The sequence below is a fragment of the Chiloscyllium plagiosum genome, unplaced genomic scaffold (genome assembly GCF_037043375.1).
Source record: "Chiloscyllium plagiosum isolate Xiang-an unplaced genomic scaffold, Cpla_swu_hap1 HiC_scaffold_48, whole genome shotgun sequence".
Taxonomy (NCBI): domain Eukaryota; kingdom Metazoa; phylum Chordata; class Chondrichthyes; order Orectolobiformes; family Hemiscylliidae; genus Chiloscyllium; species Chiloscyllium plagiosum.
Window position 1 is genome coordinate 16,386,119 of NW_028270186.1, and position 26,708 is coordinate 16,412,826.

Sequence of the window (26,708 nt, forward strand, 5' to 3'; positions counted from 1 at the left end):
AAATGACTGCAGACGCTGGAAATCAGAAACAAAACCAGAAACTACTGGGAAAGCTTCGCACCTCTGGCAGCACTTGTGCAGAAAAATCAGAGATAACGTTTCTGGTCCAGTGGCCATTCCTCAGAACTGTGCACATGACCTAGGGTGATACTCAAGTGTACTACTGAGGGAGCACTGCACTGTCATAATATGGCATTGTTTGTTGAAATGTTAAATTTGACAACCCTGTTTGCCCTCACTAGTAGATACAACACCTCTAGGCTTGATTGCATTATATCATAAAAGAGCAGGGGAACTCTCCCTAGTGTCTTGCCTTACATTTATCAATAAGTATCATTAAAACAAATTATGGGGTTAGTATTAGAGTGTGGGAGCATGCAGTGCGCGAAGTAACTGCTGTGATTCCAGCCTGTTCACATCTGTGGACCATCCCTCATTTCTGGAATCCTCTTGTCTGCATCTTCTCCAGAATGAGTACATCTATGCAGTCTTGTGGACACAGAACACTCAACAAAGATTTGTGCATCATCACAGGGTTCTGATGTGTCATTTAATACGCTGTATAGCAGATTAGGGGCACTGATTTCCTAATTTCCAAAAGCGCGACCGTTCCAAGTCAGAATGAGAAAAAGGTAGCAAAAAAGGGACTCTTTGTTTTCCACAATCCACACTGACTTGCTTCTCTGAATTAATCTATGCACTCCCATGTAAATCTGAAGCTCCCCCATTGTTCCTGGAGGCTGGCAGAACTTGGGAAAGATTTCAAGATTTAAAAGCAAGAGGGGCTCTGATTGTGTGTTAATTGTGAGTAAAGAGGCAGAAAGGTTTTGAAATGTGCAGTGGGTTTGTGAGAGCCCTCCAAACAACTGGAAATCTTCAGCTGCTTCCTCTGGTTCAAAAGACAATCTCACTTAGAAAAATACTATTCTGAAGGGCTTAGGAGAAAAGAGTTGGTTGGATGAGGTGGAGGTTGGTGGGTAGGGGGGGGGGGTGCCCGGAGCTTGTAGGCAAGAGTGTAGCTAATTGGATATTTTCTTCAATGAGCTAGCAGGAAGAGCCAAATGGCCACCCTCATCCTGATTCCATCAATGTTCTGCATGTATTTGTCTTCATATGCTTTCTGCTGACTTATTCTCAAGTTCACCATGAAGAGCCTGTGCTCAGAGTGGTGGGAAAGACTTCCTATCATACACTCTGCTGCTCCTTTCGCCAGATCCTGGCAGATTGGCTGGTGAGTCAGAACCTGTGGATTGATGCCCTGCAGCTGCATGCTGGCAAGTGCAGCATGCCTGAACAGCGATGACAGCGTGGTCTTGTACAGATCCATGCATGACTCGAATACTGAACACATCTCACTTGCTGTCTCTCTCTCTCTCTCTCTCTCTGCTGTGGCTGACAGGGACAACTATCCACCCCTGGAAAGCAGCAACATCCTCCTCCTTCTGTTGACCTGCAGGAATAGAAACTGCAATTCAGTTCTCCAGGTTAGAAAATTTATTTGTTACGTTGTGTGCATGTCAGAAAAGTGAAGTGGCAGGGCACATCTCCCGTGGAGTAAATTCGTGTTTTTATAGCACAGTATATTTCCTTTACAAGTATATCCTTCCAATTGGCTGTTAATATGCTCAAGTATCCTGGGAAGTTTCATGGCAGAGGCTAGCATATGAGATCGCACAAAATGTTCGGTCACTCAGGATCAGGATAGACTCCTTCACACAGTATACTGTGAATCTTTGAAACAGATGGTCAGATGTTGAGCACACTTGAAACGGATGGATTTCTGAGCAAATAGGAGAGGGAAGGTGGAATTGACAGAGAGTTCAGTCATGAACATATGTTTTATTCATTCTTTCTATGTGGGCGTCACCAACTAGGCCAGCATTTATTACCCCGCCCTAATTGCTCAGAGTCAGCCACATCGCGGTGGGTCTGGAGTCAGATGAGGGCCAGACCAGGTAAGATTGCCAGATTTCCTTCCCTAGAAGAAAATAGATGAATTTATATGACAAAGGTCACCATTAGGATAGCCTTTTATTCTGGATTTATTTTCAATTAAATTCAAATTTCACCGTCAACCATGGTGTGATTTGAACCCATGAACCCAGTTAATTAGCCAGGTTCCTTGGATTATGAGTCCGGTGACATTATCACTTTGCCACTGCCTGCCCTGGCATGCAGGGGAGAGCAGGCTCAAATGGCTGAATGGACTATTCCTGCCCTGATTTCTTGTTCTCATGTATATTTGACACTAAGTCGCATAAAGGCACATTAGAACAGGCAACCAAAGCTTCTAAAGGAGTGTCTTAAAGGAGGAGAGCAAGGCAGAGAGATTTAGAGATGGAAGACCAGAGCTTGGGGCCCAGGCAGTTGTAGGCATGTGTGCCAATGAAGATACAGTGGAAGTCAGAGGAGAGCAAGTGTCTCGAAGTGGAGGGATGCAGAAACCTCAGAAGGTAATTGCAAGGTGAGAGACGGTTACAGAAGTCAGAAGGGGCGCGGCCAATGTCTGGAGGATAATTGTACAATTCAGAGTTTGTCAAAGAGTGCATGTTTATACCAGTAGAAGTACAGTCACTAACAGAGAGCTCAGAACTCTAAGAAATGGTGTTTCTGTTTGTCTTGACTCTGCAATTTTGAAATGGTCAGCTCCAGTCCAGGTGATCTTGTATGTCATGTAGCAAACTAGTTCACAGCTTCAAAGGGCAGCATAGATCAGTGTCTGCACAATGCCTCTTGTTAATATTGCACATTTTACTGAAACATTTAAACCAGATCCATTTTGCTATTAGTCTGGATGAATTGTTCTTTTATTTTGAAGAAACTCACTGCAGTGAGTCATGTGCAGGTGGGTGTTCAGGAGTAAATGTATTTAATGGAAAATGATTGGCATCTCCAAATGTGTGTGAACGTTTTAAAAAAATGACATTGCCTCGTTGATTATTTAAGGTTATGCATTTTTTCACAGGCAAGGGGTGTGTGTGTGCGTGTGTGTGAGTGACAGGGCAGGTGTGTAATTGTAGCTATCCCATGAAGGACAGCTTGCTGGCTGTTGATGGCTTTAATCTCAATTCCACACACATCCAACACAAATCATCCTTCTGCAGGACGTTAGGAGGATGGCAAATAATGCAGTGCAGAAGGGGGCTATTTGGCCTATCCTGTCTGCACCAGCTCTTTGAAAGAATTTGTTTTCCTATCTTCCCTAACAAGCGTGGGCAATGGGAGGTAACAGGATTTTTAATTATAGATACTTCAGACCACCTCGACCAGCTCTTGGCTTTGGAAGTCCAACTTCCAACTTCAGATGGAAAATGCTTGATCTGTCCTGCGACAGCCTGACAGTCTCTTCACCTCCTCAAGGAGAACAGCTCCAGCATCTCTCACAACATCCTCATAACCAAAGGCCTTCATCCCTGCAATCAGTCTCACAAATCTCTTGCGCATCCTCTCAAAACATTTCACATCCTTCCTGAACTGTGGTGCTCCAGTTCAGTCTGAACCAATGTTCATTAGAACTACCTTCCCCTTCAGCTTCTATGTCCCTTAAGAACATGGGAAATAGGAGGAAGAGGCTGTTGGGTCCTTCAAAACCATGATATTCAATAGATATTGGCTGATCTTCCATTTCAACTCCATCATCCCATACTCTCTCCATATCTATTGACAATTGAACATCCATTGATGACTTGAATATTTATCATACTTCAATTTCACTATTCCTCACGTCAATACAAATCTGCCTTTTGAGAGAATGATGTTTTACACTTATCAATTCTTTTGTGCACTGAACACTTTTGTCAGCTGAGCAACAGTGACATCCTGTCTACAAACTCAACTACTCCAAGCAATGACATCCACAGGTCCCACTCACACGTGCCCCAACACAACGGGATTCCCCCTGGATGCAATCAGTCCTTTCAGAAGTAAATGATTAGCTTTTGCCTGAGTCACTTTCCCTGGGAGCTATTAAAGCATTGAGTGAATGAGGCCACTGTACCAGTGACTGCCTTCCAGTACTGGAACCAGGCCAATGATTAAATCCCACAGAGTTGCCTTGCAGCTGTGATACCACTCTGGTAATCACCATCTAATGTGGCATCACAGGACCAATATTAGCAAAACCAACTCCAATTTTTCAAAATAGTCTCACTGCGATTTGTGAATCTCAGCTCTATGGGTTCATTGATTTGTCAGTGTTGGACAAACACAAGCTACCAAAGCTTCAATTTTACCCAAAGTATCATTAAAAGCATGTCTGATCATGAGAGCACCACGCACATTTCAACCCCATGGGGGACTGCCTTTGTTAACTTTTTAATAAATCGGTGAAAAGAGAAAAATATTGTCAAAGACTTTTGTCAGGAATCACACAAGAATGCCAAATTTCAAGTGATCACAACAATTTACGATATGAGTATAAACGGAACCGATTGGTTGGCAAGTGAACTCTGACTAGCTGTGGTGAAAGCAAGAGAGAACCATAGGCTCCCCAAGCTCTGGGCAATTCAAAACAAAAAGGATCATGGGCTGCTCTTATCCCTGTAGTTGCAGAGTACAGGTCACTTTCTATGAATGTTGGCCACTTATACCAAGTGTAAGTGAGTCACGTTATGAGCTTAATCAATTGTCTTAAACTGGTTATTATCACATTTGGGGTGGTTCTGCAAGAGCTGCCCAGTTGCAGAGCTACAGCAAACAGTGGACACCCTGCTTCAGCAACCTACCTTTCTTTCAGTATTATCCAGGTTCTATATTACCTATGATGTGTTGTATCCATTTTCCTTGATTTCAGGTTGTGGGAGCTTTTGGGGTTTTCAGGGAATGAGACTGAGCAGATAGCTCTTACAGAGAGCCAGACATACAATGGACCGTATGCTTCTCTCAGTACAAGTGTTATTCTTTTAATTGTCTTGGGAATATAAGAACCACTCACAAGGCCAGTATTTACTGCTCACCCTTCAATGAAGATGGTAGCAAGCCACTTTCTTGACCCAGTGCAGACTACATGATGTAGGTACACTCACAGAGCTTCATTCTGTAGCAGTTCGACAACTGCATGGCTTGCCAGATCACTATAGAGAGAAGCCAAAGTCATCCGCATTACTATGAGTCTGGAGTCACAGGCAGACCAGACCGGGTTACGAATGACAGATTTCCTCCCCTGAAGCACTTGAGTGAATCAGGCGGGTTTTTACAACAATCTGGCAGTATCAATGCAATTCACCTACAAACTATTTGCTCTGCACTGGAAGCCAGCTGGTTTGCTCAATCTGATTCATCATTATCTGCATTAAATTCCTGGAAGCAGACTATAGACTGAAATGCAGGAGAAAACGTTCCCCAAGAATGCTCTCTCTGGGCAATTCTTTATTATTTCATGCAACACTGATCCTCTGAGATGAGAAATACTCAGACAATGTACCTATCCTGGCAAACTCCACAGGGGTCTATATTGATTTTGGAGTCAAGTCAGAATGCGAGCAGTGACAGACTAGAATCTCATCATTAGTTACAAATAGGTTGATTGGGGATGATGAGTCCTAAGTATTATTTAATCATGTAGCTCAAAGGAGGCCATTTGGCCCATCATACGTGTGTTATCTCTTTGAAAGAGCTATCCAATTAGTCCTGTTTCACTGCTCTTCCCTCATAGCTCTGCAAAACCTTTCCAGGTATATAATCATTTGAATGCTCCAAACAAATCTGTTCCATCACCCTTTCAAAGTGACCAGAAAGTGTACAGTGTAAAAAAAATTCTAGATTTGAATTCTAGATTTTTTTGCCAATTGTCTTACATCCGTTTTCCCTGGTTACCAACTCTCCTGCCACAGAAAACAGTTTCCAACAGCTATTTTGTTGAAACCCTTCATAATTCAATCTTTCGCTGATGTATCCTGCTCAAAGACAAACGACCCTGACTTAGAGTCCAGAGTATGCTAACAGAGTGGTGACTTGTACTTAGACATGCCATTTTCTGTATCCGTTGCTCCCAAGGCAGTCTCCTCGACATGGGGTGACAGGAGACCTGCTTGCACAGCACTTCAGAGTATCTCCGGAGCAACCAACCAACCCCACCGCCCCGTGGCTGAACACTTTAACTCCCCCTCCCAGACATGCAGGTCCTGGGCCTCCTCCATCGCCACTCCCTTACCACCCGACGCCTGGAGGAAGATCGACTCATCTTCCGCCTCGGGACCCTCCAACCCCATGGCATCAACGTGGACTTCACCAGTTTCCTCATTTCCCCTCCCCCCACCTTCTCCCAGTTCCAACTTTCCAGCTCAGCACCGCCCTCCAGACCTGTCTTACCTGTCCATCTTCCTTCCAACCTATCCACTCCACCCTCCTCTCTGACCCATCACCAATACCCCCACCTCCATCCACCTACTGCACTCTCAGCTACCTTCCCCCTCCCCTACCTCCCTCCACCCCACCCCCATCCCATTCATCTCTCTATCCCTGAGGCTCCCAGCCTCATTCCTGATGAAGGGTTTTTGCCTGAAACGTCGATTTTCCTGCTCCTCGGATGCTGCCTGACCTGCTGTGCTTTTCCAGCACTATACTCTCGACTCTGATCTCCAGCATCTGCAGTCCTCACTTTGACCTTGTTTTGACGTTTGTCCTGTCACCCCCATGTCGAGGAGACTGCCTTGGGAGCAACGGATACAGAAAATGGCATGTCTAAGTGCAATTCGCCACTCCGTTAGCATACTCTGGACTCCAAGTCAGGGTCGATTGTCTTTGAGCAGGATACATCAAAGAAAGATTGAATTATGAAGGGTTTCAACAAAATAGCTGTTGGAAACTGTTTTCTGTGGCAGGAGAGTTCTTTAATACCTTCTTACCTGCTCTACCTTTAAAGTTTAGACTTGAATCCTAAAGTGAGGTGTGCAAACTTGGCCACATACTCCACCTCAAGCTGACCCAGTTTTTACAAAGATTCGCACAACTTTCTTACTCTTGTTTTCAACAGCATGCAAGATTTCTCTTTGCTCTGCAAACAGCTTTCTCAACTTGTCCTGTTGCTCAGTCTGAAGTAACGGACCAGAGATCCCTATTGAAGGTCCCCCCACCTCACCCCTGCCACCCCACCCCCCCCCAACCCCCTCACCACTTCCCCAATCACTGAGGGATGACTGCGGTGGGCTCTATCACCATCCCCATTAACACTGCTTCACTGTGTGTAACACAACTGCAACAGGGTCACTCTGTCAGACTATGGACTTCAAAGCGGTGAGGTAAACATTGCATAATGGCACGGAAAGTTTCTGGAGATAAAATACTTGCCTTAATTCAGCACCACAGATTGGAGGGACATGGTTAAATTCTTCAAGCCTCAGAGATCAGACTCAAGGCAGAAACACTTAAGTCTTAGAGTGGGGAAGGAGGCCATTCAGCCCAAGGTGTCTGCACTGGCTTGTTAACTGAATACCATGACAGAGCACCAATCTCCTGCATTCCGCCATACCCCTGTATGGAATTTAGATCTTAATAATCTTCCAATGCCTCATTTGAAACTGCCGCCAACATACTTCCAGGCAGTGCATTCCATACCTTACTCACTGTGTTTTTGCTCATATCACATTTGCTCCTGTTGCAAATCACTTTAAATCTAATGTCCTGTTCTCAGGTATCGTTTCTTCCTATCCACTCTTTCCAGCCAGTTCATGATTTCAAAACCTCTATGAAATCTCCCCTTAGCCTTCATCTCTCCGAGAAGAACAGTGCCAAGTTCATCATCCTATCCTCATAACAAAGTTCCTCATTCCTGGAACCATTCTTCAAGATCAGTTCTGCACTCTGTCAATGCAGTCACATCTTTCTTATTAAGTGGCACACTGAAATGTATGCAATACTTCACTTGAGGTCTAACCAGTCTCTTATACAGGGCCTATTCAGCAACTGGGCATCTGTTGTTTCGGGAAGGGAGCACAAGAAGGAGACTGGGGAAGAAAATTCCATTCAGCTCCATCTGAACCCATTCATCCAGATAGAATTGACAGTCCTTTTGAGCACTTTTCTCTGGAAATGTGATGGCTGAAAAGTGACTTAATAGCAGTCTTTAAGATTATGAAAAGTTTGATTGGGTAAACATGGAGAAGATGTTTCCATGTTGGGAGATCAGAACTACATAAAAACAAGGTACTTGTTCATAAAACTGATCAGGAATTCAGGACAAATGACTTTGCTCAGAGAGTGGTGAGAATACACAACTCGCTCCGAGATGAAGTGGCTCAAGTCAATATTGGCGGAAGCTGGGTAAGCACAAGGACAGAAATGAAGAGAAGAATATGCTGCTAGGTCAGAGATAAAGAGATTATACGGACAGCTCAGAAACAGCAGAAACACCAGCATGGAGTCATTGGGCTGAACAGCCTGGTTCTGTTCGATGCCTTCAATGCAGAACTGGAGGGAACAAGAGAGATATAAATCTGCCTCACCTCAGAGATGGAAAAGTCACAAGGTCCAATGTAAAACACATCATTTCTGTTGTTTTTTAACTTGTCCTTGGGACGTGAGCATCACTGGTAAGCCCAACACTGATTGCCCATCCCGAACTGCCCTTTGAGAAGGAGGTGATGAGCTGCCATCTTGAACTGATACAGTTCATGAGTAAGATGGACATGCACACATTGCCATTAAGGAGGGAGTATCAGGGCTTTGATCCAGCAACAGAAAAGGATGATTGATATAGTTCCACTTCAGGACAGTGTGTGGCTTGCAGAAGAACATACAGGAGATGTTCCTACGTATCTGCTGCTCCTTGTTCTTCCAGGTGGCCGTGGCTGCGGTTTGAGGACGGCCAAGAAGGCAGTTCACTGCACCTCCAATGGCTCATTCCCCTGTTCATCACAACAGTGCAAGCTGCAATCTCAGTATTTCACAGTCATAACTAACCTGGGATCAGAAACGAGAACAAAGGAATCTGAGACAAGAGGAAACAACACCATATAAGTCTACCGATTCTTTGAAACATCTGTTTAATTAGACCCACTCCTGAGCCAGTTCTCTGTTGCAGGCAATTTTTTCTCTCAAGTATTTATGCATGTCTTTTAATCCAATTCACAGCAACTGCCTACATGATAATAGTTTCTCTGCATCTTCTTCCCTATTTTCATGTTGAGAGAATAGCGCAAGAAAGATCTATGCATATTAGATTGTGAAATTCAACCTCACAGACAGCACTTGCTGCTTAAACGAAACCGCTTGTTTTACAGCCCAGTTGTAAAATTATACAATTCCTGGTGGGATACTGAATCATGCAGAACAGGATTGGTTTGATCCTGGATTGGCCCAATATCCAATACTCTGAGACTTGGCAGAAGTTATCTGCAATTGGCATGGGAAGAGCAGAGCTTCGAGCTCCTAATCACTCCCTGGCCATCCCTTCGAGAAAGTGAATGAGATCAAGTGAAGACAGTATAGGCCTGCAAGCATGCCGTAGCATTAATATTACCTGGATCAAGGGTTTCTTGGTTCGAGCCCCACTCCAGGCTTTGAGCACAAAAATCAAGGATGATGCTCCAGTGCAGCTCTGAGCGAGTGCTGCACAGCCTGAAAGTGATGTTTATCTGAGTTAAACAGGACTCTCGAGTCCCACTGTATTGAATAGGTGAGTTATGGTCTGTCATCATGTGGTCTTTTAGCAGTCTCAGTGAGATAAGGAAATTACATTCTTCTGACAAGCACAGAGCGGGATGGTTAAGAGTTAACAGCCTGATAATGAAGAGGTTGCAATTAAATCTGTAATGCTAGCTTTTAACATTTGTATAATGTGAGGAATTGATGATAAAATGACACTAACTATTCCAGCTGTCAGCTCCCATAACCCTGCAGTGGCACACATTCCAGAACCTTCTTCATTTTAATCAGCTGCATCCATCATTATTATAGTGTGGATGTCATTTATTAAAACACTTTCATTTACTTGCAAAATGTATTTGAATATAAATTTGCCATTAGCATAAATTTTTTTTTCATTCCATGTTTTTGAACTGCATTGTTTTATGGGTGCAGGAAATTATGTACCTGGCACATCAAAATCGCCTTTCCTGAATTTGAACTAAATCTGCCAATGTCCAATTGGATTGTGAACTCCCCAAGGAACTTACATTCCACATCCAAAAAGAAAGTAAAACAAAGTTTCACATTTGCCAACAATGTTGTAAAATGAAAGGAACTAATCATATCTTTATCTGACAGCCTCAATCTCCATCACCTTTTCTCTCTATCCCAACTCCCACACATTCACCCTCCCTCCCCATCCCCAAATCTGCTCACTCACCCTATCCCAAATCACATTCACTCACCCTCTTTCCTGATCACCATACACCACCCAATCACCCTATCCCAAATCCCACCCTCTCTCCCTATCCCCAAATCTCCTCATTCACCTGTCTCAAATCCCACCAACTCACCGTCTCTTCCTATCCCCAAATCCCACACACTCACCCTTTCTCCCTATAACCCTTGATTCCACCCACTCACCCTCTCTAGCTATACTCTGTGCACCTATGCACTCCCCTTTCTCTTAATTGCTGATCCCCATTACCCACTTTCCCTCCATCACAATCATTCCCATCTACCAAAATCCTCACTCGCCACCCACACCCCTCAATCCCTACCTCCCCGTATCCTCAATCCCACTTTCTCCCTAAATCCCCCAACCCCACCTACCCATATTCTTTAATGTTCTTTAATCCCTTTTAGCCATCTTCTCCTCAATCCCACTTACCCTCCTTCTCAACATAGCCTTTAGTCCCACCTTCTCCCTACATCCACCAATCCCAACTACCCACCATACCTCTTACTTAATCAGCTCTTCCCATCATCCCCAAGTGCACAGTTTCTTGTGTCTGCTTCACTGTGTCCCTGAATGGCATCATTATAACACTTGTACTGTCTGTACCATAGTCTATCATCCCACAATTCGAATCCACTTAAAGTAGAAAGTCCCAACGGTTCCCTTTGCTCATTGTTTCACATTTCCGCTGATATTTGAACCCACCAGCACAGCCAACAGTATGAAGGGATTGATGCCATTCTTCCTTCCAGAGAGAGTGTATTGATGTAACCAATCTTAGGAACATAATCACTTTGGGTTTACTATATAACACTTTAGATTTAGGGCACAGTAATAATTGATTCATTCAAGTGCAATTGAGAAAATGTAGATGCTGTAGGCCTTACCTCAGAGACAAAATAATGGTTTATATAGATCTGCAACAGCTGAAATATATGACCCCCACCATCTCTGCAAGGTGAGAATACCTAGCCCTGTGAATGGCACTAACGTACTAACTTGGGGCAAAATGGTTCTCACCCCATGCTTAGAAAGCAAACCAGTAAGTGAGCGTACAGAACGAAGGGATTACTTAATAAATTGATATTGAGGCAAAAGACAATCAGCATTTTTAATGATGCTCCATGTCCTTAATTTAAAATCCAGAGCTTCTATTTTTATAGAATAGCCTACCAAATATATACTCAAAGAGAGAGAGAGAGAGAGAGAAAACTATGTACACATTAAACACTTATAAATGTACATTGAGACAGTCATTGAGAGAGAAGCTGCTAATTACTGTTCAAGGCACACAAAAGGATTGTGTCTGAGTGTTGAAGGCTATTTAAAATACTCAAACAATTCGTCCTCGATAAGAAGCAATCAGGGGGCTGCAGACCTTGATAAAATTGAATAGAAATAGGAATAGATTCACTGTTAGGATGGGAAGGAGAAGAGGTCACAAATGCCCTTAACAAGAGGGGCTGAATTACCATCTTGGTGCGGATCATGGTGAAAAAATATCTTCATGATCAGCACATTTCCTTTTGGAAGAGCACTGTTACCATAGCAACAAGAAATTAAATATTTCACTTTTCCAAGCACTAATGATGCAACATTTTCTTGTATTAAAAATACATCAAGAGGTCACAGACACTGCAGGTACATGATAACATGAATACACAGATTAACTCTCGCAGTCTACCTCGTGTTCTCTGTTCTCCATCACTCTGTCCTTCATTGTCTTTCCATCCATGTCCAAACTCACGCCAACCCTTACATGTTCAGCCTCCATTTACCCACCCATCAGTCATTGCTACAGATCCATTGCAAAGGAACCTGATGGATGAAACGACTGAGTGGGCTGTTTGGGCAAATGTGGGGTCATCGAGTCATACAGCAAGGAAATAGACTCTTTGGTCTAACTCATTCTTGCCGATCAAGTTTCCCAAACTAAACTATTCCCATTTTCCTGCATTTAGCCGATATCCTTCGTAAATTTTCTGGCATCTTGGATCCAATATCTGTAAATTAGAGTACTTTGTAAATGGCTAGGATACATAAGGACACAAGGAATAGAAACAGGAATAGAACATTTGAGCCTGTTCTGTCATTCATTCGGCCATGGATGACTCGAGGCCTGTGTTCCTTTCAGTGTCACAGGTTGAGAGTTTCTCTCATTCAGATATTCAGGGAATTCATTGGGGTGGGCAGCAATTATTTCTTTTGGTGTAGGATTCAAGATCAAGGGCTATCATCTGAAAATTAGAGATAGACCTCTCTGGAGTGAAATCAGTTAACAGAAAACACTTTAAATCTCTTTCCTATAAGACTGTCGGTAGAAGAGAGTGACTAGTTTTACCAAGGCTGAGATATTTGATTATTGTTAAGCAAAGGTATCAAGGATATATCATCAATGTTTACCACTAGTGCAAACCATATCGCCTGAAATAGCAAGAGCACTTAATTTGAGAGCATAAACATTGCTGGAATTGACTGTAATGCTAATGGCTGAAGTTATTTGCCTGACATGTTAAGCATTAACCATGTAAGTGGAGGAATAAAAATTGAAACAGCAGTAGGTGGAGATGTGCATGTGTGGTTACACATAGAACAGCCATAATTATCTTAAATGGTGGAGCAGGCTTGAGGGGCTGAATGGCCCACTCCTGCTCCTTGTTTGTACGCACTGCAGGTGCCTGCTCGCTTTTAAAGTCTAAAAATACTGATCTCAATGTTTCAAGAGCCATATTGATCCTGGGACATGGTTAGAACATTGATCACAAGGATAAATCATGGTGTAATCAAGAGCACATGCCAGCCTCAAGAGGAGAGGGTGGCCATTTTGGTTTGAGACAAGGGTAAATTACTTCAGTGTGAGGTGCTGAGCATGACTGAGCCTATTTGTGAAGGAGCTTCTTTATTTCTACACACAGAGCTTGCTACACCATTCAAGTACACCCAGCCCCTTTCCGAGTTGATACGTCTTTAAACATGTTTTAATCCAATTACCCAACGACTTCCCAAAACCTGGTTTCCTGATTCAATATTTAATTCAAAGGAATTCAGTATCCAAAGAGCAAAATCACATTCTAATATGAGGGTGTTCGATGCTGCATTGTGGAGTACACTTAAATCTGAGTTTGAAGCATTTTCATTTCTTAGGAAATCAAGGGAGATGTGGAGTGGGCAGCAAAGTGGAATTGAGGCAGGAAATTAATCATAACCGTTTCTGAATGGTGCAGCAGGTTTGAATAATCTATCCCAGTTTTTACTTACGTTCTTAAGGAATCCAATAGTTGAGAAACAATCCTTTTCCAAAAAAACACAATACAACTCTCCCACTTGCCCCTCTGCTTTTTGTGAATTTAAACAGTTTTGTACCCAAGAAGCTTTGACATCAGTGAAAAAGGCACAGAAGTGGATGAGGTGGAAAACCTTTCAAACTTGGTAACCCTATGTCCAAATCCTCTTAATATTAATGGGAGATGGAGGCTTTGTCATCTTACGCGTCACATGTTGTAACGTCTAAACATAAAGATGGTACTTACAGCCACACTGATTCAAGTAGAATACCACCTTGAGTTCAGTATTGAAAACCAATCAGAACATTATCAATTTTGACACTCATGACAAAATGTCCCTTTTTGTCCATTTTTTTCTCCCATTTCTCTCTAACAGGCACAGCAATAAGGTGAAATCACAATGCCAAATAATGAGAATATAATTCAACATGCATTTCTTGGCCACTTTTGGAATATTGTGTGCAATTCTGGTCTCCTTCCTATCGGAATGATGTTGTGAAACTTGAAAGGATGTTGCCAGGGTTGGATGATTTGAGCTTCAGCAAGAAGCTGAATAGGCTGGGGCTGTTTTCCCTGGAGCATCGGAGGCTGAGGGGTGACCTTATAGAGGTTTATAAAATCTTGTGGGGCATGGATAGGATAAATAGACAAGGTCTTTTCCCTGGGTGGGGGAGTCCAGAACTAGATGGGCATAGGTTTAGGGTGAGAGGGGAAAGTTATAAAAGGAACCTAAGGGGCAATACTTTCATACAGAGAGTGGTGTTGGCATGGAATGAGCTGCCAGAGAAAGTGCTGAAGACTGGTACAATTACAGCATTTAAAAGGCATCTGGATGCGGACATGAATAGGAAGAGTTTAGGAGGACATGGGCCAAGTGCTGGCAAATGAGACTACAGTAGGTTAGGATATTCTGGTTGACATGGACGGGTTGGACTAAAGTGTCTGTTTCCAAGCTGTATATCTCTATGACTCTATGCTTTCCTTGCCAGTTAACTCAGTTTCTTTTGGGCTAAGGAGGCCAGTATAATTATTTATAAACAGACAATTTTTTCGCAAGATTAATTTTGTATCTATTCATGGGATGTGGGCATTGCAGGCTAGGCCAGCATTTACTGTCCATCTCTAACTGCCCTTGAGAATGTGTCATTTCTGAACCCACATTTAGTGAATACAACTCCATAACACTTAACAGATGGTTCGGAACTGCTAATCTTTAATTTGTTTCCTCAATGACTTTACATTCAAACCAGCCAAGGGTTATTCATACTTCCAAATGTTCAGTGATCAATACTTTTAACATTGAATCGTACTTCCGTACTCAACAAAGGCTATCTATATGACAGTCTTGGGAATAGCGATGTTGCAAACCAAGTCTTGAAGTTAGTCTGAGACATGATATGCTCTTGACTAACCCTTTCCTTGCAACTGGGATCATGCAAGTACCACATTGGGATGATGTTTGCAGGACTTTTCCCCTTACTTCAATGGGGTCATAACCTTGTAAGCGCATGGCAGAAAGAGAATGCCCAAGGGCTGAAGGAACAGATGGATAATTTCATTGAATGTTTACAGAATATGGAGTTTAATCCAGGCAAGCGTGAGGTGTTGCACTTTGGGAGATCAAATGTTAAGGGAAAGTATATAGTTAATGGCAGGACCCTTAACAGCATTGATGATCTTGGAATCCTAATCCATAGCCCTCTGGAAAGGTCCACACAAGTACACAGGGTGGTAAAGAAATGTATAGAATGCTTGCCTTTATTGGTCAGGGCATTGAGTACAAGAGTCCAAAGAGATGTTGCAGCTTCACAAAGTTTTGGTTATGCCACACTTAGATATTGCATTCAATTCCAGTCACCACGCTATAGGAAGGTTGTGGAGGCTTTGGAGAAGGTGCAGAAGAGGTTTATCAGAATGCTACTCGAATTCAAGGGAATAAGTTAAAAAGAGAGGCTGGACAAACTAGGATTGTTTTCTCTGACGTGGCAGAGGCTGAGAGGAGACCCGATAGAAGTATATGACATTATGAGAGGTATAACCTTTTTCAGAACCTGGACAGTCAGAACCTTTTTCAGAGTTGAAATGTCTATTACTAGAGGACATGCATTTAAGATAAGAGAGGAAAGTCCAAAGGAAATGTGAGGGGCAAGTTTTTTTACACGGAGGGTGGTGGGTGCCTGGAAAATACTGCTGGGGTAGAGGTGGAGGCAGACACGATACAGGGGTTTAAAGGGCTTTTAGACAAGCATGTGAATAAGCAAGGAATGAAGGGATGTGGACCAAGGGCAGGCAGAAGGGATTAGTTTGGCATCATGTTCGGCACAACATCGTGGGCCGAAGGGCCTGTTCTATGTTCTATGTTCTAACAGAAGGCACACATGTTCAAGTTGGCTCGCTGCAAGATCAACCCAGCTAACCCCACTCACTGACCTGTTCTCCTTAGCTCTGCAGGTGTTTCTGCTTTAAGTAATGATTCAATCCTTTCTCGAAAGCCTTCTTTGAACCTGCTTCCACCACATTCCCAGGCACCGTTTCCAAATCCGAACCACTCATTACGAGAAAATGTCTTTTCTTCGGTCACTGTTACTTCTTTTGTCAATCACCATGAAAGGATATTCAACAGGTTGCAGAATGCACTGTTTTTTCTGCAATGAACAATTTGTGCATAAAGACTGTTCAATGTGTGGCTATGAAATATCCAACTTAATTAGTGGACTGACTCCACTCACAGGAACTTGTCGGGCCTCGGGCAAGTTTTAATTCCAAGATGAGTTTCTGGAAGCATAACCTTTCCATGACCAGAACTTTTTCCCATCTATAACTGTGATCAATTCGACACTTGACTCAGCTTATCGCTGCTGAAACCTTCAACCATCCCTTTGTCACCTCTAGACTTGACTGTTCTGACATGCCCCAGTCAGCCTCCCATTTTTCACCTTCCAACAAATGCAACCCATTCAAAGCCCCGCTGCCTGTATCCGAACTTGCACTGACTACAATTCAGACATTCAGCCACATTCGCTGACAACTTCACCTCCTGGTTTGGCATCGTCACCATTTTAAAATGTTTTTAATTCTCTCTACAGTCTCATCCATCCCAGTATCTGTAACCTCCAACAGCCCCACAACCCTTCCAAGATTCTGTGCATCTTTTAATTCTAGCCTTTTGAACGTTCTGGATTTAGATCCACCTTTGGGGCTTATACCTACAGTTCCTTGCACACTACATTCTGCAATTTCCTCCATACACCTCTCAGTCTCTCCTCCTTTAAAACGTTCCATAAAAGCTCCTTTTGAGTCAGCTTTTCATCATTCCTACGCAGCTCAGCATCAACTATTTCTTGTAGTGATCCAATAAAGTGCCTTGGAGATGTTTTACTATGCCAAAGGTGCTCCTAAATGCAAGTTGTAGCTGTTCAGTTTTGAGAGAATTCGCACTTCTCTGAAGCAGTACTGAGGATAAAGTAGCCACAAAGCAATGAAACGTGCTCCTTGTTGTCTAAGAAATGCTGTCCTTTCCTTCTTCCCCAACAGAAAATGGAGCTGCTGTCAACACCCCACAACATCAAAATCACTAACATTACCTGCGATTCGTTTAAGATCTGCTGGGACACTGATGTGAAAGACAGGGAGCGAATCACACATTACTTTGTTGACCTCAACAAGAAAGAAAACAAGGATTCTAACAAATTCAAGCACAGGGTAAGCTTATTCCAGGCTGGCAGTTTACAATAATTGCTGATCATTTCTGTGGATTACAGACTGTTTATTCATTTAACTTTCGATTTAGGTTTGATAAAGCTCTTGCTCTAGAAATCATCTGATAGACTCTTGCATCCTAAGGCTAACACTAATACTTGAGTTTATTTCAGATAATACACAGAAGCTGATGGTGGAAGGCTGGAAATTGGAAAGCTTGGAACTGCTTCTTTGAATTCTGTGTAATTATCTTAAGTGAAAATAAACTCAACTATTTGTGTTAACCTGAATATAACAAATTGAGAGGAAGCATCTATCTAAATGGGCACAGCTCTCAGGCTGTTCGTAAAGTCTAATTAAATTCTGAGCTCTGATCATAACAGAACTGAATGACTTTTCTCATTCACATCCATCTTATGATCTTGTGACAACTTTTCTGAGCTAAGTTAAACATGATGCTTTCCCCTCGTCAGCAACAGCAATAAGCAAACAGGAACTGTGCCTACTAATGAAACACAAGGTAACCAAAAGCAACATCCGAAAAGAATAAAGATATTGATTCTAGCTGACCCAGATGGCTGCAGCAGGAACAGTTTATTGATGAGAAGGCAGCTAAAAGATTGCAACAACCATCTCTGACTGAAGCAAGGAAAACATTCTGATTGAAACTTTATTTCCATATATGACCAAAATAGCAGCTAAAACCAGAAAGGACTTCAGTGGGACATAATTATTTCCTTGGAAGTGAGAGAGAGAGAGAGAGAGAGAGACATACACAAAGATTGAGACAGAAAAAAAAGAGGCTGAGTGTCACAGAGAGAACAAAAAGAGAGAGACAGAGACACAGAAAGAAGGAATGACAGAAACAGAAACAGGGAGAGAGAGGGGGAGGAGGGTGCAGAAAGACACAGACAAAATAAGAAAAAAAAGAGATAAACAGAGTTAGAGACTGAGAGAAACAGACAGGCAATGACAATATAGAGACAAGGAGACAGAGACACACACAAATAAAGAGGCAGAATGAGACAGGGAGAAAGAGAAAGAGAGGATAGAAATGGTGACAGCTGGACACAGCAAGTGAGGGAGTACAAACAATGCTGGTACAAATGGCTCAAACACTCTCCATTTCTACGAAGTCCTTGTTGCAGTGAAGGCTGCCAGGTAAGACTGGATGTCTTGCTTCAGATCTGGCTAGTTCTTGCTATGCTCACTCTTCCTCAATACAATGACTCCGATACATAGTTAGGCTGAGATTTATGAATGCACCCCCTTCTATCCACTTACATAATGACCTACTGTACTGAAGGTGTGGACTCATGCTGGGTCAAGCTGTACAAACCAGAACTGCTTTACCATTCCTGGGAGGAGAGCAAGAACCATTCAGCAGAAACCTGCAGATGGGAGACAGTAGCCAGGTGCTGTGAGCTTGGCGCATTTCCCGCATGAGTTATTAACACCTGAAGATTTTCGCTTCCCCACTGAGAGCCATATGGCTGACAGAGATGGAGAGAGGGTGCACAAACCAAGGTTCTGCTTCACATTGCAGCAAGTTGTAGCCGAGCCAGCCAAGGATGGAGAGCTGGCGAAGACTAAGTCGTACAACAGAGAGATATTGTTTGTTCCTCTCTCCTCCAGCTGAGGCTACACCTGCTGAATATGAAGAAGGTTGTTTCACAATTTGAACAGGGCTCAGAGATTCCCGTCCCTCCAGCTCATTCGCTCTCACTTGTAGACAATATGTGTGGGCTAGAAAACAATTAATCACAATTGATCAGAAGCTGCCCCCAGGGAACATTGCTGCTATTACACATTACTTATTGTAATGATTTGGAATGAAAGCCATCAGCTCCTGTCTAATTGCACTGGCATTCTCCCACTTTGCAGCTCACTCAAACCCCCGCAATGGAAACATCATTTGCACTCTGGGGGCGTCTGACTGACACAGATTGATTTCTTACATAATCAGCCACGATTCACGTGGGATGTTTTCTCTAACCAGCTTGACACAGGTGATGTGTCTGCAGTTCACTCCAAGGTATCTGTTATTCTATATATAAACAACCCGAAACCCTCAATTAGTTTCCAGTCTGTAACTCACTCTCGGGTACTTGTTATTCTATAAATAAACATCCTGAAACCCTCAATTATCTTCTAGTCTGTAACTCACTCTCGGGTACCTGTTATTATATAGATAAACAACCTGAAACCCTCAATTAGATTCCAGTCTGTAACTCACTCTCGGGTACCTGTTATTATATATATAAACAACCTGAAACCCTCAATTAGATTCTAGTCTGTAACTCACTCTCGGGTACCTGTTATTATATATATAAACAACCTGAAACCCTCAATTATCTTCTAGTCTGTAACTCACTCTCGGGTACCTGTTATTATATATATAAACAACCTGAAACCCTCAATTAGTTTCCAGTCTGTAACTCACTCTCGGGTACTTGTTATTCTATAAACATCCTGAAACCCTCAATTATCTTCTAGTCTGTAACTCACTCTCGAGTACCTGTTATTATCTCGATAAACAACCTGAAACCCTCAATTAGATTCTACTCTGTAACTCACTCTCGGGTACCTGTTATTATTTAGATAAACAACCTGAAACCCTCAATTAGATTCCAGTCTGTAACTCACTCTCAGGTACCTGTATTTTTATATATTAACAACCCTAACCCTCCATTTGATTCCATTCTGTAACTCACTCTCAGGTACCTGTATTTCTATATATTAATAACCCTAACCCTCCATTAGTTTCCAGTCGGTAACTCATTCCTGGGGATCTGTCATTCTACATATAAACCAACCAGAACCCCTTGATTTGTTTCCAATGTGCAACTCGTCCCCTGGTATTGTTATTCTATATATAAACCATCCTGAAGCCCGAGATTAGATCCCTGTCTGTAACTCACTCCCGTGTGTGGGTCAAAGCACAGGCAAATGGAACTAATTTAGTTTGGGATTATGGTTAGCATGGATTGGTTGGATCAAAGGGACTGTTTCTGTGCTGTATAACTCTATGATTATTCAATATATTAACCACACTGAATCTTCAATTAGATTCCTGTCTGTTACTCGCTGCTGGGTATCTGTTCTATATATACATCATCTCAACCCCTTAATTAGATCTAAGACTGTAATTCACACCTGGATTTGTATACACTAACAACCCGAACACCTCAACTAGATTCTTGCTTGTTACTCATTTCTGGATTTCTGTTATTCGAGATATAAAGTCCCTTCCCTCCACCCCTAATTAGATACCGTCTATATCTCATTCCCATACCTGGTTATCTGTTATTGTACACAGAACACCATGAACCCCACCATTAGTTTCCAACTCTGTAGCTCACTCCCAGGTATTTGTTATTCTATATATAAAGCACATCGAACCCTCAACTCACTGCCAGCTACCTGTTGTTCTGTGAATAAACCACCAGAATTCCTCAATTTGAAACCAGCCTGTAATTCACTGCTGGGTTTCTGTTCTTCTACAAAAAAAACACCTAGACCCCTGAATTAGATTTCCTGTTTCTCACTCAGTCTGGTTGCCTATTATTCTATATATTAACAACCCGAACATTTCATTAAATTCCAGTCTATAATTCACTGCCATGTATGTCATTCTACATATAAACCAACCAGAAAACTTTGATTCCTTTCCAATCTGTAGCTCACTCCCAATTATCTGTTATTCTATACATAAACCAACCAGGACCCCTCAATTTGTTTGCAACCTGCAATTCATTCCTGGGTGTCTGTATTCTGTATATAAACCATCTGAACCCCTCAATTTGAATCCAGTCTGCCAATTACTCCCAAATATCTGTTATTCTCTCTATAAACCACATTGTACCCTCAAATGGATTCTGGTCTACAACCCATTCCTGGCTACTGATACATGACAGTTTGCACGAACAGCAATGTGCTGTTACACCATACACATGCCCCTTGTGCTCCCCGTATTGGCTTATCAAAGGCACCATTTCTTCTACTGATGCATTTAATGTCTATATTTAAAAGCTGGATGCTTTGCATCTTTATAAAATCCTGACTTGTGAAAAATACTGAGGTCGATGAAGGATATCAAAGCCTTGTCATTTCTGATAGCTAATTTGTTTTATTTCTCCCCTCCCTTGCTTCAACCTGCATTCCAGTTTCACAAAAAACGGCTCCACAAGCATCTGTTGCCTTGGAAACCATCGTACATAGCTGAATTCCTGGCAGAATCTAGCCTCAGATTATTACTGTATCTGCTAGATATGAACAGAGGTAGCAGTTCACAATTCCCTCACATTCAATGTCCTCACACTCAGGAGTATATGAATATTTGCTATAATCACAATCACATAGGGTCTGAAGAAAATCTCTTTCCTGTGATGTTGGTGGAAGGATAAATTTGAGACAAAATACCTGCTTGACTTTGATTTAATGCAATGAGATTTTATATCTCTGCCCAAGAAGGCAGCTGGGGCTGCAGTTTGTACCAGACTGCAATAACCTTGATATCCACACTCAGGTCCTGCACTGCGATTCAAGTGCACAGCCATGTGACTCAGAGGCAAGAGGTCTACCAACTGAGCCACAGCTGACACAATGAACAAGGCAGAAACAATGATTGTTGAATTCTTGATTACCAAATTCATAATTCATGAGCATGTATTAAATTTATAGTGCACCTGCCTTATATGGGTATCACAATTTAAGAATTAGGAGCAAATGATTAAGGCCATTTGGCTCCTCGAACCTGCTCCACGTTCACTAAGATCATGAATGGTCTGACTGTGGCCTCAATTTCACATTTCCACCTACCCTGTGAGACCCATTAACCTTTTAGTTAATCAAGAATCTATCTACCTCGGACTTTAAAATATTCAATGTCCACGCTTTTACCATTCTCTGAGGAAGAGACTTCCCAATACATACAATCTTCTGACAGAAAAGCATTTCTCCTCATCTCTGTTCTTAATTGGAGACAATCGCTGCACCCTGCACCCCCCAACCACTATTGATAAGCTGTCACTCTCTCACATGGGTAAACATTGTCTCAGTTTCTTTCTTGTCAATTCCCCTCAGGATCTTCCATGCTCAGTACAATTGCCCAGCTTGTCCAACCTCTAAAATAAACCATTTTGCGCTCCCACCCCCGCAACCCCAACAACCTGGGGGCCAGTTAAATGAACCTTCTATGCATTGTTCCTGAGACCAAAGCTGTACATTCCCGATGCAGACACTGGACCCTGTACTATGGTAGCAACACTTATAGAGTCATAGAGATGTACAGCATGGAAACAGACCCTTCGGTCCAACCCGTCCATGCCGACCAGATATCCCAACCCAATCTAGTCCCACCTGCCAGCACCCGGCCCATATCCCTCCAAACCCTTCCTATTCATATACCCATACAAATGCCTCTTAAATGTTGCAATTGTCCCAGCCTGCACCACTTCCTCTGGCAGCTCATTCCATACATGTACCACCCTCTGCGTGAAAACGTTGCCCCTTAGGTCCCTTTTATATCTTTCCCCTCTCACTCGTTTAGACTCTATTCCCTTCACAATACATGCATTTGCCTTCTTAATCACTTGCTGCATCTCTATACAAACCTGTTTTGTGATTCATGTACCAAGATGTCCAGATTCCTGTGTTCTGTAGAATTCAGAGTTGCTGTCCATTCAAAGACTGTCCTTCCATTCTTTTTGCTGAAGTAGACAAATGTACATCGCAGTGTACTCTACTAACCAAAATTTCCCCCGCTTGCTTAATTTAGTTCCCTTTGTAGACTCTTAAACTACCTTGTCCTTCTGATGACCACTTGTCCTGAGGACAACAGCAGAGGCAAACTGAGAATATTGCTGCTTGTGACTAAACTGAGTGAAGATGAACTGAAGGTGGAAGTCCAGTAAAAATGCATGTCCAATGATTTCTTGGACTCAAACACTCACCAATGTCACACCTCACTGCATCTTCAGTGACAAAACCAAAGCAGAAAATGTTGGAATACCCAGGACTGCCAACATCTGCAATGAGGAACAATATCAGTAACGATATTTGAAGATTTTTAATTTTCAATCTTGTCAGTCCCATTCTACCCCTGGAGTCCTGATGGTTATTTTTTTCCTCTGAATCACCTGTCCAAATTTCTTTTGAAATCATTCATCTCCTCTGCTTTCACCACTCTGGTAAACAGCGAGTTCCAGTTCATTAGCATCCAGTATCTAAAACAATTCTGGCTCCCATTTGGCGTGTATTAATTGCCAAATAGTTTAAATCTCTCTTTCTTCACAATCAACCCAGTCCTTGTGCCATCAGCTAATGGGAACAGCTTTCCTTTGACTACTTTACCTAAGCCTGCCATAATCTTGTTCATCCCTATCAAAACTCCTTGACTCCTCAATCTCCTCTTCCCTGAGTGGATCAACCCCAGCTTCTCGAACCTAACTTTGTTGCTAAAATTCCCCACCCCAGCAACCATTCTGGTCAATCTCCTTTCACACTCTCACATCCTTTCTTAAGTATGGTGACCAGAACTGGACTCAGTTCTCTCGTTCGAGCCTAACTAGAGCTTTGTAAAGAATCAGCGACTCTACCTGTTTTTGTACTCAATACTTATATTTGTTCTAGGACTCTGCTTATTATGGCTTGGTGATGATTGGGCATTAGGCAGGAACTTGGGCCTGGCTTGTATTGAACGTGACTGGAGAAAGATCAAGTAGCAAAAATATGAAACAGAGAGTGGAAACATACAATTAGTCCCTTTAATCTATTGTGGAACATGAGTTTAGCTGGCAAGGCCAATGTGCATTTCCACCCTTAAATGCCTTTGAACCGAGCGCTTTGCTCAGTCATTTCAGAGGACAGGTGAAGAATTAACCACATTGCAGTGGGTCTGTGAGTTACATGTAGGCCAGACTGGGTATGGATGGCAGATTTCCTTCTTTGACAGGCTACAGTGAACCAGTCTGCATTGTGGTAAAGAATAAAGCTTACACCTAACCAGAAAACTGCAAAGGCGATGGCATTATAACACTGTTCCCTGTGTTGATCATTGTTTCCCTGTGCAGACACCAAACCCGTCACAAGCAGTTGAGCGCTCATTTAACTGCAGTAATGAAGGCTGTGAAGAAACCATTATCCTACAGAAAACGAAGTTCAGGCTGTAATGTAAGATACGCTCTGCTGAGCTTAATTGGAATTCAAAGTCTCTTGGCTGAGGCACCTCCACATACTGAACTGATCATATAGTCCTTCACGGGTCAGTGAGAAGCTCCCTGCTTCTTTGCCTGGACCTCATTAAGCAAAGCTATATCGGGTCGGTGCACTTAGTAGTGTCACGCACTGCAACAAGGCAAAATGGCTCCATGATTTGCCGAAATCACAAATGAAGAAGAACTTTGACCCAAAAGGTTGGGGAGGTCAGGGGGACAGAGACGATTTTGCAAGATTGGATCATCACAATGTAAAATGCGATTCTGTATTTTAGACATTGCAAATGAAGCCAAAAGAAAACCACTTGAATGTTCACGGCAGTTTCTTTTCCAAGCATCCTCAGTATCCGAAGTATTTTTAGAGGACAGCATTCCAGATTTTAATCAAAGCAAAGAACTGCGGTCACTGGAAATCTGAAGCAAAAACAGAAATTGCTGGAGAAACTCAGCAAGTTTGGAAGCATCTATGGAGAGAAAAGAGAGTCCAGTGTCCCTCCTATAAGAAAGATTTTGTGAAACTTGAACCCTTTCCAAGGATGTTGCCAGGGTTGGAGGGTTTGAGTTACAGGGAGAGGCTGAGTAGGCTGGGGCTGTTTTCCCTGGAGCATCGGAGGCTGAGGGGTGACCTTATTAGAGGTTTATAAAATCATGAGGGGCACGGAAACAGTGTATAGTCAAGGTCTTTTTCCCCATGGTAGTGGAGTCCAAAACTAGAGGGTAGAGGTTTAGGGTGAGAAGGGAAAGATTTAAAATGGACCAGAGGGGCAACGTTTTCACGCAGAGGGTGGTGTGTGTAATGAATGAGCTGCCAGAGGAAGTGGTGGAGGCTGGTCTATAAGGCATCTGGATGGGTATATGAAAGGGATGGGTTTAGAAGGATATGGGCCAAACCCTGGCAAATGGGATGAGATTAGGTTAGGATATCTGGTCAGGCTGAAGGATCTGTTTCTCCACTATACAACTCGATAACTGTGACTCCAGTGACCCTTCCTCAGAAGCAGTAGTAGCTCAGACTATTCACTCATTCCTTTCCTCCGTTCCCTGTCTTTAGCACATACATTGCCTTTTCCTAATTATTGTTCTGAAGAAGGGTCACTGGACTCGAAATGTTAACACTGCTTTCTCTGCAAAGATGCTGTCAGACCTATTGAGTTTCTCCAGCAATTTCTCTTTTTGTCCCTGATTTTAAATACCTTATGGTGTGATGAAGTGCTTCTTGACACCTCCACCCGAAAACTCTAGCTCCAATTTTCAGTTTATTTTCCCCTTTTTTCTGGGCTTACCTCATTAAATGATATAGCACAACTTAAAACTAATTTGTCATTTCAACCCCCTTGATAAGATTATCCTGCAACCCTCCCTCTGTCTCTCTCTGTGTACAATTACCATTTCCAGACAGCACACTGGCAACTGGGGACCTCTGTGTTGATCCATGCTAACATCCAGCAAAGTACAGCAATAGTTTACTGTTGTCTTTTGCAATCAGGAATGTCCTTGTGTAGCCTGCCACTGAAACATATTAATCCTCAACCTACCTGGTCGCACTGTCAATGCAGCGTCCTTGGCTCTTAAGTCCATGGGTGGAAGCCAAACTCCGAGCTTCTGTTGGCCCGTATCCCAGTGTAGCTATCCACTGTGTCACTTGGACTGCTTTCACTCTCGTCTTCCACCTTAAACATCTTCCTTCTCAATCTTCTCCGCAAACAGCCTGAAACATTTTGCCCTCTCGGCACTGATATCATTACGGTGAACAGGCAATATATCTCCTCCGGTTACAAGATATTCTGCAAAGTGGAGATGTCCACACAGGGTTGATCAAAGAAGCTGAACAAGCAAGACTTGCAAGCGTTTGTACTCCAGCTGTCTAGGCATTCAGACCAAAATCGCACCACTCATTAGGTCCTGCATGTATAGACATGGGTTCTTCCAATATGCAGGGGCACTAAATCAGTGAAGGTTATTCTGATGTTCTTGGTTATTCAGGATGTCCCTACCAAACTGGTGGCCAAAGCTGTGGCGCTACCGATGACAGTGCGAGGACATTGGTTCCTGAGCCCCCGCACAGAGTACAGCGTCGCGGTCCAGGTTGCCATCAAGCAGAGCGACGGAGAATACCTCGTGTCTGACTGGAGTGAGGTGGTGGAATTCTGCACTGGAGGTGAGCACATGAAATCAGACACCAACCGGTTTCCTTACAGAGTTTCA

General features: G+C 42.8%; 2 protein-coding genes across 3 annotated transcripts in view; one reads left to right on the top strand and one right to left on the bottom strand.

Moving 5' to 3' along the window:
* The window catches only part of polr3d (polymerase (RNA) III (DNA directed) polypeptide D), a 93,977-nt gene extending 67,518 nt beyond the window's left edge, over positions 1-26,459 (bottom strand). The window contains exon 1 of the mRNA XM_087984396.1: positions 26,039-26,459. Coding sequence (XP_087840522.1) covers positions 26,039-26,081 — 43 coding nt within the window. The 5' untranslated portion in view covers positions 26,082-26,459. The remainder of the gene's footprint in view (positions 1-26,038) is intronic.
* Positions 1-26,708, top strand: part of LOC122543175 (phytanoyl-CoA hydroxylase-interacting protein-like) — a 52,996-nt gene that overhangs the window by 19,605 nt on the left and 6,683 nt on the right. Inside the window, exons 2-4 of one of the 2 annotated variants that reach the window (XM_043681596.2) lie at positions 1,400-1,484; positions 17,122-17,289; positions 26,487-26,661. In XM_043681596.2, coding sequence (XP_043537531.1) covers positions 17,125-17,289; positions 26,487-26,661 — 340 coding nt within the window. In that variant the 5' untranslated portion in view covers positions 1,400-1,484; positions 17,122-17,124. The remainder of the gene's footprint in view (positions 1-1,399; positions 1,485-17,121; positions 17,290-26,486; positions 26,662-26,708) is intronic. The other variant, XM_043681597.2, reaches the window with a different exon arrangement.